The 13,167-nt window shown below is 52.4% G+C and overlaps 1 protein-coding gene across 2 annotated transcripts in view; it reads left to right on the forward strand.

The window, feature by feature from the left end:
- DPYSL3 (dihydropyrimidinase like 3) overlaps positions 1-12,953 on the forward strand; it is a 32,209-nt gene extending 19,256 nt beyond the window's left edge. For both annotated transcript variants that reach the window (XM_051631227.1, XM_051631228.1), the window contains exons 3-14: positions 1,562-1,746; positions 2,715-2,879; positions 3,083-3,144; positions 3,260-3,340; positions 4,899-4,967; positions 7,412-7,532; positions 7,716-7,872; positions 10,015-10,156; positions 10,512-10,682; positions 10,915-11,094; positions 11,688-11,850; positions 12,314-12,953. In XM_051631227.1, coding sequence (XP_051487187.1) covers positions 1,562-1,746; positions 2,715-2,879; positions 3,083-3,144; positions 3,260-3,340; positions 4,899-4,967; positions 7,412-7,532; positions 7,716-7,872; positions 10,015-10,156; positions 10,512-10,682; positions 10,915-11,094; positions 11,688-11,850; positions 12,314-12,402 — 1,585 coding nt within the window. In that variant the 3' untranslated portion in view covers positions 12,403-12,953. The remainder of the gene's footprint in view (positions 1-1,561; positions 1,747-2,714; positions 2,880-3,082; positions 3,145-3,259; positions 3,341-4,898; positions 4,968-7,411; positions 7,533-7,715; positions 7,873-10,014; positions 10,157-10,511; positions 10,683-10,914; positions 11,095-11,687; positions 11,851-12,313) is intronic.
- Positions 12,954-13,167: the final 214 nt, after the last annotated feature.

Genomic DNA, 13,167 nt, shown 5'->3' on the forward strand with positions numbered 1-13,167 from the left:
GACTAGAACTGGTACCCAGGCAGGGACCAGAGCCACCTTCAGGTCTTGCTATGGCACAGACTTTCTGGGTGTCCTTGGGCAAATCACTTCACCTCATCTGCAGCCTGGAGTTCACAGTGTGACATGCTCTTGCAAGTGAATTCTGGTCTGAATACAGTGAGCAGTTTAAGTCCCTTGGTGTTGGATTTATCTCAATAAAAGTGGTGAAAAGAGCTGCTGGTTTATTGCTGTGCAGATCCTGGAGTGAGCAATTCTGTCCACGGAATTTTTGTTATTCTGAGGAAAAAAGCCTGCAAAGTGACTAAGGTTGAATGAAATGCAAAAATGGAATTTGCTCCTCATTTGCCTCCCCAATTTGCCAAGGAAATCAGAAGTTTTCCACTAAAACCAACTTGCCTTTTATCTTGATTTATCAGGGAAGACTGAGGAAGGCTTGATGAAAATAGGATTTCTGAAAGAAGAGATTTGAAGGCTGAGTGCTACATATGGACAGATAAAGGGATTGAGGGGGTGGGGGCCTGAGTGAAGGGAGTCCTAAGGCTCAGGAGGACTGGCTATGTCTAGGGAGGACAATGACATGTACTAGAACAGCACAAACTCCAGAGCACCATAGTGGTATTTTAGGTTGTGAGTAGCTGTATGCTGGAACTTTTTAAGTTTCCTGTTTTCAGAAGATATTTTTAGGTACTTGTGATTTTAGCTGCCTTAACTACAGCATAGCCCTGCTGATAGCACAGATGTCCTTCAGGGCATGAAGGACACAATGTGAGAGGGGAGGACTCTGTCTCCACTCCTTGGGAAGAGTGAGCCCAGAGCTTCCAGGCTGTGCTGCCACCCCAGCTGGGCTGTAGCCAGCTGGGCTGTGTTCTTTGGGAGCTCCACCCCAGCTCCCCAGGGGGAGGCTTCTCTTGACCCTTGGGATTTTGTGTGGTGAGCAGCATTACAAGTCCCTGATGTGTCCTGAGCTGGCCTGGCAAATGTGGCATTATAGTGGGAAATCATCCTTCTCTGTCAGTAAGTCTCAGACTTGACCCTCACTTAAGGTGGGCAGAAGGATGGGGGAGAGGAGAGATTAGAGGTGCAGCTTACTGGGAGCTGGGGTGGTTTTGTGGGTGTGCACACTGTGTGAACAGGTAGGATTGCTATGCTGGAAATGCTTGCAAGAGCTTTGTGGGGTGTGAAGTGTCCTGAGCAGCTTCTGACCATACACTGTAGAGATCTGCATGCCCATCAGACCATACTCCTCAGCTAGACCAGCCCAGTGCCTGTCCTGGGCAGCAGCTGCCATCACAGACACCATCAGAGCAGTCAGACAGATGGCAGCCACCCCTGGACTGTGGAAGTCTTAGACTTAATCCACCTGGATGATCCACGTTTCGCTGCAGAGTGGGTGGTTTCACTCTGCTGGCTCCTGGCAGCCCAGTTCTGGGACAGGGAAGCAGTGGGGCATTTCTGTGGTGGGGGGATCTGACCTGGCTGCTCCCTAGCTGAGCTGCTCATTGATGATGTCGTGGCTGGTTTTCCTTTCTGTGTGGTCACCATCTTGGTATAATTTCATCAGGCAGATTGGAGACAACCTTATTGTCCCTGGAGGGGTCAAAACCATAGAGGCCAATGGGAAGATGGTGATCCCAGGAGGAATTGATGTCCACACTCGCCTGCAGATGCCATACAAGGGGATGACAGCTGTGGATGATTTCTTCCAAGGAACGAAAGCAGCCCTGGCTGGTGGCACCACCATGATCAGTGAGTGCAGCAGGCAGGTCCTGTACATGACAGCACCCAGCACTCTTGGAATATTGCCCAGTTATTTCTTTTTCTCTTTGCTCTTCTCAGTTTTCTTTGTTTTAAAAGTGCTCATCTTTTCTGTGATCTGTGTCAATGCAGTCTAGAGAGTGAATCTTTGGGATCTTTGCTAATAATGGAGTGCTTGGACAGGAGATTTGCATATGAGCCCTTGCCCTTGTGGATCTCGTGGTCTTCGTGTTCAGTGCTTTGTTGTCTGCAGCCATGGGTGCCCCTGGGACCCTCAAAAAGGAACAATGGCATAACTTCTTTCCCTGTTAAATTAAAATAGGGCAGCATGATGCTCAGATGACTCTGAGCTGGGGAACAAAGCAATGTCCTGGCATCCTGCACTGCTCAGAAATAAACAGTGCTAACGAAAAAGGAAAGGGAATTCTGAGGCCCTTCCCTGGAGAAGGCCACGGTTGTGCACTGGTTTGAGGTCCCGGTTCTACTGCTGTGCAGTGGTCACAGCTGTGTGCACTGCAGGGTTTCTTGGGTTGCAGGAGCAGCTGCTGATCCTTCCAGTAAAGAACTGGGTTTCTTATTCTCCCCCCACCAGTTCTCCTTTCCCTGGGCCAAAAAAATAAGTTGTGTGAAATGAGCATGGGAATTACATGGTGGGCAATAAAGGTGCATTAGCGTTGCAGTGTGGGAGGAGGCAGTGAGTTAATGGGGTGGAAATGGGGGTGAGGAAGGACGAGACCCATCAGCTTTCAGCTGATTTCTCAGCAGAAGCCTGTAAAAACCCCTGGTCTTGTGCCAGAGACCGCTAAGCGAAGGCTCTTTGTGCTTTGCCGATAAGTGCACTTAGAGGAGCCCAGGCGCGTGTGGAAGTGCCAAAGACCTGCTGAGGGTGCGAGCGGGGTGGCGGGATGGGAGCCTGGTCAGGGAGCCCCTGCCCAGCCCTGCCCCCTGTGCCCCTGCAGTGGAGCACGTGGTGCCGGACCCCGAGTCCAGCCTGGCGGAGGCCCTGGAGCGGTGGCGGGAGTGGGCTGACGGGAAGGCCTGCTGCGACTACGCGCTGCACCTGGACATCCCCCGCTGGAGCCCCCGCGCCCGCCAGGAGCTGCACACCCTGGTCCAGGAGAAAGGTTTGCTGTGGGGCTCGGCCAGCTGCCTCCCCGTGCTGGGGGTGGTCCTGGGGGAAGGGGGCGAGGGGCCGTGCTGTGCTCCGTCCTCTCGCTGGGACCCTGTGCGGCTGCCAGCAGGGCTGTGCCCCGCAGAGCAGTGGGAGTGCATGGCCCCGCAGGATCCTGACAGGGGTCTGGCTCACCCCTCTGTCCTCTGCCCCTAGGAGTGAACTCCTTCATGGTGTACATGGCCTACAAGGATTTGTACCAGATGTCGAACACGGAGGTGAGCACCTCGTGGCGTGGCCAGGCTGCGGCTGAGGGGCCCGGCAGCTGCCAAGCCCTGCGCTGGCCAGGGCGCTCTGCCTGCTCAGACTCATTTGTTCTCCTCTCTGTTTTAGCTCTATGAGATATTCAGCTGCCTGGCCGAGCTGGGTGCCATAGCTCAAGTTCATGCGGAAAATGGGGACATAATTGCACAGGTGACTAAATACTCTTCTGGTATGTGGGGACTGAAAATCTGTCACAGGCAGATGGGGTGTGGGGCATTAACAAAATCATTCTAAAGCCGCGTGGGTGTATTTTTGCAAGGTGGTCTCTGCTGTTCAGCAGCAGTAGTATCAAATTTATCAAGATTTTATGCTGTGAATGTGTGGGGCATAAGCAAATCTGAAATAGTCAATTAGTGATTATCTAAATGGAGGAGAGTGGGCCATCAAGTAGGGTATGTTCATTCCAACCACAGTTCTTTTTCAGTGTGGAGAGGCAGAGACCTTTGCCTTGCACATAATCAGCTGAGAGTTAAAGTGTATTTTAAAGTGCCACAACAAGAGAGGAATTTTCTCCCTGCTGTAAGCAAGCAGCCAGCAAATGGAGCTGTATTTGCAAGGGAATTGTTATGATGGATGTGGTTTGGTGTTCAAGCGGGCAGGCTTGTTGTAGTTGCTGCTGGATGAGAGAAAGTCCAAATGTTTCGATTTTCATTAAGACGGAGAAGACAGTGCTAAGTTATGCTCTGCAACTGCTTGTTTTTTCCTCTTACCCTTTGGAGTTGAAGGAGTGTGAACTAAGAAACCATTCTTTTAACATCCTCTCAGACTACAAGAATCAATTTTTCTCTGGACTTGTTAGAGCTGCAGTGCACAATTGGATGTCTCTTTCACGTGAAAACAAAAAGAGATCAGAGGAATTGTCTTGGTCAGAGTTTATCTCTACTTCAGCACCAGTCTAACCACAAAATGCCCCAAAACTATCAGCTGGTAGCATTTCACAGCTCTGTGAATTGCTTTCTTCTGTCAGGACTGATAGAAACATCACAGGCTGGTGTGGTGCTTCGTGTGTTGTTAGCACAGGGATGTGATGCTTGCAGGCATCTGCTGGTTGTGGTTCCCAGGAAGCATGGAGAGGATTTCTCCATTCCCCATTTAAGTCTATTTTACTTTCAGTGGTCCTGGTGACTATGTGTTTCTCCAGAGTTTGGTCAACACAGGAGAAGAGGTTGCAAGGGAAGAAATGTGCTGCATGGCACAAACAAGAATAGGACCTGAGCAGAGCTCCAGACTTCAGGTCTGACGTGCTGTAGGTGGTGGAAGAGTGCTTCATGGTGGGCAAAGAGAAAAACCTAAGAAATGTTGTGAAGTCTTTGCTTGGCACTTTTTCTGTGGCAGAAAAGGTGTCAGAGGAGGTAACATGAAGCACTTACTTGCAGTGCAGCTTCATCCCTTGATACTCTCCTTCAACAGCTGCAAATACATCTGTTATCAGTGCTGGAGTTACACAGTCCTGATGCAGATTCGTGGCATTATTTAATACTCATAATGTGCTCAGTACTCTACAAGACACAACAAAAAATACATAAAGCTGCTTGCTTGAAGGCTTACTAGTACTGCTGCTGTGTATCCACTTCACTGTGCAGAGTGGTCCCACGGGACACAGGGTGGTGGCAGTCCCAAGGAAAGGGCTGGACATAGAGATCTGCTTTTCTGTGTGGTTGATAGTTTCACAGTCTTGTAATATTCCTCTGTCCTTTTAATGTCCTAGGAACAAACCAGGATGTTGGAGATGGGAATAACTGGCCCTGAGGGCCACGTGCTGAGCAGGCCCGAGGAGGTAAGGTGCAAAGGATGGTGCCAGCCTTGCTGCACCAAAGAGCTTTCCCCAGCAGTCAGAGCAGGGCTTGGTGTATGTCGTGGGCCACACAGGCAGCACTTCCTGGTTCATCAGCAGCTCAGCAAAGAGCCAGGTGTGCGTTTGCAAAAAATGTTTTTCAGTCATGCTCAAGTTTCCTGGTAAAGACAAGGGCTTCTGAGTCTCCCACAGATTAATCAATCAAAAAAAAGGTCTGTATGGCTGTAGCAGCATTCGGGGTTGGTTTGGGGGCCTTGGTCTTGTATAGGTGACTCCATGGGTGTAAGAGGCCTGAGAAGAATCGAATGGTGAGTTTCAGTTCCTCTGAAACTTCACTGTTCATGTCTGTCCGAGTGCAGACAGATTCCAGCCTCTTCCTGCTTAATCTCTGCTTAGGGTCTAAAGTATGTTTCAAAATCAGACAGACAAAGCCATTGGTGGAAAGAGTGGGAGGGAAGGAGATGGGGAATTTCCTGGTTACAAATCATTGTCAAGACACTAATTAAATTACTTCTAATTTTAGCTCACAGGGCATTTTTCTGTTAGGTCCACTAATCTGAGTTGAGTCTAATTTTAGATAAGTTTTTTCTTGAGATAGCTCCCTGCTGAGAGATGCTTTTAACTTTCTGCAGCACATGAAGGAAGAAAACAACAGGAATTTGGTACAATAGCATAGCCAAGCAGGGGAACACAGGGAAAGACACTTCAGGGTCTACTGGAAATAAAATAAGTTGGCTCAATTTAAAAGTGTAAGAAGTTGTTGGTATTATGGCTGGTAACAACATACACGGCCTAGTGTAATACAGTGCTTTATTCTCTTGGAAGTATGAGACTGTAAAGCATTTTCCTGTACAGGGAAGAGAGTCAGTGTCAAATACAGTAGATCAGAGTCCCTCTGTGTGTAAACATTTTTATGGCTCTAGACCCGTTGCCACTAGTTGGCAAGCTAGCCCACAATTACGGGGTGCTGTGGTTGTGCCAGGATTTGAGAACTGTCCTGTTATCGAAAGACAGCACTGCGGCTCTTCTCATCCAAAGCTGGTGAAACGTTGTTGAGTGTTTGATCTTGAAATGCCATTAAAGCATAAGGCAACTGAGAACAGTGCAAGGAGGTTCTAGATACAATCTGTTCAGCCAAATCCAGATCTTATTGCCTTTGGAAATAAAGTGTCCCTCTTCCAGAGCATCCTCTGCCTGGGAAATGTTAGGTAGAGCACAAATGACCCTGCCACCCCTCATAAAGCCTGGAGGTTGATGGCAAAGCACTGGAATGGTGGTCCATATCCCTGTGGGTCTGCTTTGTCCCAGAGTGGCCACAGTGGGCGTTAAAGACTTGCTTTTCTATCAGGTGGTGGTTGTGGTTCGGTAGGGCAGGATGGTACTGCTCCATGTTGTAACCTGCTGTGAAGAATATTCAGTGGTGGCTCTGCTACTGACCACATGTTAAACCCTGTCAACTACTCAAGCCCATAAGTGTGCTGATAAAAATGTTTTCTTGTTTAAAGAGTCTTTAATCAGAAGAGAACAACCTCTTTTCACTGTGCAGCAAATAGGTCTGCAGAAGTACGGGTGTGTGTGCTTGAGTGCAATGGTCTGCTGCTCCTGCTGCTGGGAGGGTTGAGCTGGCACAGGCAGCTGCCTGGCCCACGCTGGGACTGTTCCCTGCAGCTGGCAGTCCCAGCCTCCCCTGGGACCCAGCTGATTGGTACATTGTCTTTTTAAGGCTTCTGTTTTGAACTTCCTCATGCCAAAGCTTGAAGCCAAACTGTAGAGCAAACACTTGGAGAACTTCTGGGGTTGATCTCAGGCTGAGCGAGGGCTGATGTAATGGTCCAAAGATATCCCTGGTGATGGAATCCACCCTCTGCCAACAGCAGGACAGTGTAACATGGGGTGGGTGTCAGCAGGCTGGGAGAGCAGCAGCTGCAGCACAGGGCAGCCAGGCCCTGGTGTGAGCAGCCTGCCAGCATGGCTTGTGGCACCAGCCACAGGCAGGGAGAGGTTTGGTTAAACCAAATGCAGCTGCAGGAGAGCCTGGAGCTGTGAGGGGTCTGAAGGGGTGGGTGTCAGCCTCTGAGCCATGCTGTCAGTCCCAGGCAGCAGCCCCTGCGCTTCTCTGGCTGTTGGGAGAGCTGGAACCAGGCTGTGGAAAGAACAGCAGATGCAGCTCTGGGCTGGCCTCCAAGCAGGGTCCAGACAGAACTTCCCTGCTGGGCATAATGTGGCTGTAGCCAGTGGGTTGGACCAAGCCCAGGGAGGATGAAGCTTCCCCCTCAGGCCTCCCTGGTTAACCTGTCCTCCAGGAGTCAAGGGTAAGAGCACAGACACAAGGTGTCAACAGTAATCCATGCTGTGCAGAGAGGAGCAGGGGCTCTTCCCTGCCCACCCAGTACTCCTTTGCAGCAGTGTGCCATTCTTACTTCCAGCTGGAAGCAGAAGCTGTCTTCCGGGCCATCACTATTGCCAGCCAGACCAACTGTCCTCTCTATGTGACTAAAGTGATGAGCAAAAGTGCTGCTGACCTCATCTCGCAAGCCAGGAAAAAAGGTGAGTGGCAGCTGCTGCTGCACACAGCCTTGCTCTGTCCCTGGGATCCTGGCAGCTGGATTAGGTGATCCCCACATCCTCATGGTGGTTTGGTGAAGACCACCATTGTGCCCCGAGTACAGCCCAGTGCTCCCCCTTCAGCGGGGGAGCCGTTAGTCCAGGCCTTTCTGTCCCCCTCCCCAGGCAATGTGGTGTTTGGTGAGCCCATCACGGCCAGTCTCGGGACCGACGGGACGCACTACTGGAGCAAGAACTGGGCCAAGGCTGCGGCGTTCGTGGTCTCTCCTCCTCTGAGCCCAGACCCAACAACTCCTGACTACATCAACTCCCTTCTGGCCAGGTGAGCAACAGCTCTGCTGGGTGATGCAGATAGCAGGAAGAAGCAGACTCTGGCTTCAGAGAGGAAAGGAAGAGGTTAGGGAGTACCTGGTCAGCATAGTCATTAGTCCAACCTGAACCACTTCAATGTAGGTATTTAATGAGCTGACTGGCGAAGTGGGACTCAGAGCTGTGGGGGGCCTGAGGATGGAGGAAGCACCATAAGTTTAACATCAGTGATGAGCAAAACACCAGGGCAAGTAGTTATGAACCATTTTAAATGCCCTGAAGAAGGCAAAGAAATGAGGCCCAGCTAACACAGTTGTCAATGGCAGCGTTCACCAAGCCAGAGAAACCCTTCTGCCCGTGCAGGTGGGGAATGGCTGCCTGGGTTTTGATGGTTGCAGAAGGTGGGAGGGTTACAGGTGTCACAGGCTGGCGGGGGCCCCACCAGTTGAACACAGAGCAGGTGCTTTCTCAGGCCTGTGGAGGTGAGCAGAGCACAGCCTGCAGAGTGCACGAGGCCTTTAAGGGCAGCTCACGTACATCTGACAGGGATGGCAGGTCATTTTTTCACCCTGAAGGCAAGGGGGCGGGGAAAGGATTTGTTGAAAATAGAGAGCAAACAATAAAAGCACTTCAGCGATTTGCTTTGACCTTTCCCAGTTACAGCCCATCCCCTCACTGGTGAGGCAGGGACAGCAGCTCGGGACAGGCTGGCCCCCTCCACGTGCCCTGCGTGTGCTTGCTGGGCTGTACGTGGCACCTGCTCTGTTAGCCAGGAGACAACTGACACTGAGGGGGTTGTAAATGGAAATGACCTTTGAAGTAATTCTGGAAACATCCCTGACTAGATGAGAAAGGGATAACTGCTTAGTAAGAGGACTTGGCAGAGAGACACTTTAGGATAAACCTGAGTTGTGCCAGGGTGGATGTGCCATGGCTGGATTAAGAGAGGTGCCAGTGCATTTGGGGTCTAAATATGGCAGCTCACCTTGGATTTTGCCATGGTGAAGGAGCAAGAGATGTTTCTGCTCAGTCTGGATGTAAGAAATAGGTGCAGGTCTTGGGGACTGGCAAGGGAAAGTATGCCCAGCTCCTGTACTGGCTTTCTAATCCTTCCCTTCCACTTCAAATTTAACCCAGACGTCAAAGGAGACTCAAGAGAACTTCTAAGTCCCTGCAGCCCACAGGCATCTCTCCTGACACCCTTCCTGCACTGTTTTCTGGGAGGCTTCAGCCGGAGGAGAGGCTGCAAGGCTCCAGCTGGGCTGGGTTGCTTGTTTTCTTCCACCAGGACAAATCTGGTGGGGATTAGGAAGCATGATGTGTCATGAGCCTGGGTCTCTGGCTGTGCAGTCAGTCAGACATATGGCAGAAATTATCAGAGGAAGATGGAGATTACCAGTGGATTAGGGCTGGTTCACAGCGCCGAGCAGAGCTGCTGTGTCCTCTCCATGTTGGGCTCAGGTGCAGCCGGTCTGGTCGAGCCCACTTGCCTGTGCTGGTCTCCTTCCCAGCTGCTGCCTGGCCCCTGCTCCCCAAGGACCCAGCACTTCATGGGTGATTTCCAGGGAGCCCTGGGCAGCTCCTCACCCTGCCTTGCCTCTCAGCAGCTCAGTGGATTTGCCTGTTCTGCCCACTGCCATCAGGAACAAGATGGGTCAGGGCATCTCATCTGACCGGTGACCCTTTCTGGGCAGAGCGGAGCTGGATCACAGCATTGAGCAGTAGCTGCTGTAGAGCAGTGAAGCTTCTCTGGGCCTTCTGAGGAGAGCTGCTTCTGGGGAGCCCTGACACTCTTTAGCCCACTGTCAGATTTACATGTGGCCGTGAGGAGCTTTTGCTTTTGTAGCAGTGATGTTGCAAAGATGCTGCAGCTTGGGCCAGCCTGCACTTGCAGTCACAGCCGCTTGGTCTGTGCTGCTGGCTGCTGCAGCGTGTGCTGTGAGTGTCCACGTGGGGCTGGAAGGAGCTTTGCAGGAGCTGCAGAGGCCAAGTCGGGTGAAAATTTTCAGACTGAGGGGCTGTAGAAACAGGTGCAGAATAAAGCAGAGCTGAGCCAGGGGCTGCATGTGGCCAGAGGAGATCCATCTCCTTTGTGTCACTGCTGTTGTCTGACCACAAGATGGCTGATGATGATTTTGTTACTACCAACCCTCAGTGGTGACCTGCAGGTTTCAGGAAGTGCCCACTGTACATTCAGCACTGCACAAAAAGCAATTGGAAAAGACAACTTCACAGCGATCCCAGAAGGGACCAACGGCATAGAGGAACGGATGTCTGTCATCTGGGACAAAGCAGTGGTAAGAGTCACACCAGGGCAAGGGCGGAGCGGGCAGGGCCGACAGGCACCTCAGACACCCGTGGTCTCACCGCTGCAGAGCTGGGCATCCAGCTGCCTGTCTCCTTTCTGGCTTGGAGTCCCTTGGCTTGGAGGCTCCTTCTGGCTTGGAGGCAGCTGTCCCAGGTTCAGGGTGAGCAGCCAGGAGCTGTGCTGTGCCCCCCGTTTTCGGTCTGTCTGGTGCCAGCAGTAAGATCAGCCACAGAGGTCAGGGCCCAGCCATCTGGTGGCTTGTGTGGGAGGGAGTCTGGTCCTTCCTGGGCCTTTTACTCTCCCTTTCCCCACAAGAGTGCTTAATTCTCTTTGTGTCTGAGCAGGCCACAGGGAAGATGGATGAAAACCAGTTTGTGGCTGTGACAAGCACTAATGCTGCAAAAATCTTCAACCTGTACCCACGGAAAGGAAGGATAGCAGTGGGCTCAGACAGCGATCTGGTCATATGGGACCCTGATGCAGTGAAGATCGTCACAGCAAAAACCCATCAGTCTGTAAGCCCTCTGCTCGTCTGTGGGAATGCTGGAGGGTGGGATGTGTAAAGACCACCTCGCTGCTGGGAGCTTGGTGCTGCCCTGCTGTGCTGGGCTCTGAGAAGGAAGGACTGAGTCCAGGCTGCTACAGGTTCCCTGCACTGGTGACCTCAGCAGCGAGGTGTGGGGACTAAACAGCCCTGGGTGGGCAGGCAGGGCTCACATCCATCCTGACCGTCATCCCTGGTTGCAGGCAGCAGAATACAACATCTTTGAAGGGATGGAGCTACGTGGGGCCCCGTTGGTTGTCATATGCCAGGGGAAGATCATGCTGGAGGATGGCAACCTGCATGTGACCCAGGGGACTGGACGCTTCCTGCCCTGCAGCCCTTTCCCTGACTATGTCTACAAGCGCATCAAAGCCAGGAGGAAGGTGAGGAGGCAGGGATGCCAGGAGACAACGTTGGGACACTGTTGGCCCAAATTGCCCTTTTTCCTAATAACTGATTATTTTTACTCTGCTGTTCTCAGTGGACTCTGGAAACAGTGCTGCAAACTGGTGTATTTTGACCCTACAGTTGGGATAGCTAAGGCTTGGCTAGAGCTTTGACCTTAGTGTTGATGGTGGGTCACCACTGGAGGCAGATGCTTGGCTGCGTCAACAGTGAGTGAGACTTGCCCTTGTTGCTGTCCTGCTGCAGCAGGAGTATGGAGAGAGGTGCTGAGTTAAAAAGGAGACTGGGCAAAATGGCCTTCTTCTCCATCCATGCAGCACAAACCTGTGCACTGGGCTCTGCACATTTGGCAGGGTGGCAGTGAAGGCAGGCTGTCACGGGAGGTGGGCAGTGGGGCCTCAGTGCTGCCCAGGGGTCTTGGGCATGCAGGACAGAGGGGCACAGGGCTGGCCATGTGAATTGCCTCTGCAGTGGGACTGGGGAACCCAGGATTGCTGGAGCATGATGCTGCCATGGCAAGGTGCTCCCTGGGAGCTGAGAAGTGTCACTGTCCTCTTCTCTCTGGTGACAGATGGCGGAGATGCATGCTGTGCCCCGGGGCATGTATGACGGACCCGTGTTTGACCTGACCACCACCCCCAAGGGGGGCACCCCTGCAGGGTCAACCAGGGGGTCCCCCACACGGCAGACACCCCCTGTCAGGAACCTTCATCAGTCTGGATTCAGCCTGTCAGGTGAACACACATGGTGGCTGGGCAGGGAGAGCGCAGATCCACTGGCCATGCTCCTGGCCTGGGGCAGGGGACAGCCGGGAGGTGGCCTCGGGCAAGCTGAGCACAAGAGCAGAGCATGAGGGTGAGACCCTGTGAGTCCCTTAAGGGACATGGCTGGAGCTGGCCCTCCACCCTGCTGCACCTTGCAGTAGAAGCAAGGAGGACTGTGGCCGTGGAGGTACCAGTGCAGCATCAGACCCTGCTCCTGCCACGTGGGTCTGTTCATGAGCAGCGTCTGCAGATGCGTTCAAGCCACTGCTGCTTTTGGATTCATTCCTGGAGTTGGAGAGGGAGCAGGTTGCTGTAGACAGCCTTGGGAGGCCCTTTGGCAAGACCCTAGGCTGCCTGACTGCTCAGGCCTGTGAAGAAAATGCTCCTAACCTGGCTTTCCCCATTCCCTTTGTGTTTTCCTGCCCTGTCCCAGGTACCCAGGTTGATGAAGGTGTTCGCTCAGCGAGCAAGCGCATTGTCGCACCCCCAGGAGGCCGCTCCAACATCACTTCCCTGAGTTAGGTGTCCTGGCTGAGAAGAAAACAAAATCCCTATTCAAGCGAAGGAAGAAAAATGGTACATTGGTGTTTAAGAAGGAAAAGCAAATAAACCTGTTCTGAAGGATCAATAAGCCTCAAGCCTTATGTTTGACACATGCTACTTGCTACCTAGCTTTAAAGATACTGCTTCATTTTGTTTTATGCATAGCCTTAAAATTCTGATGTGTTGTTGTGGGTTTGGTTGGGTTGTGTTTTACTCTTCCTCTCTGTATGCATGCCACTCAGACAGGTTGCTCGGTTCAGTGTGTTGTTGGTGTTGAAGGCGTGTGGGATGCTGCCATGTGGGACAGCGGGAACCACCCGGCAGGGCCGGCCGAGGCTCGGGGGGGCAGGTCCACGGGAGCTGGCAGGGGCAGGTGGGTCCCTGTCCTGTCCATGTGCTTCCTCTCCACCCAGCGTTTCACCATGAGGCCCGTGGGGGAGCCCAAATCATCTCTGTAACAGCTGTCACAGCGCCTCGTGTAAGGAGTTTTACTACTTTGTACACTTTATTAAAAAACCTCAGCTGTTCCTTCGAACAACTTGTGTTGCTGGTTGGCTTTTTTCTTCCCCAGGCTGCTGCAAAGCTGTGCCCTGCAGGTGAGCTGTGCAGAGGGGCTCCAAAGGGGGCTTTGGGTGGTGGTGGAGCTGGAGGAGGGACGGGCTGGCCGTGTGGTGACAGACCAGCCTGGACATGTTGTTGGGGTCTTCCCAGTTGGCACTGCCTTGGAGGCCATTTTAAGTGAAC

Source organism: Apus apus, chromosome 13 (genome assembly GCF_020740795.1).
Source record: "Apus apus isolate bApuApu2 chromosome 13, bApuApu2.pri.cur, whole genome shotgun sequence".
NCBI lineage: Eukaryota > Metazoa > Chordata > Aves > Apodiformes > Apodidae > Apus > Apus apus.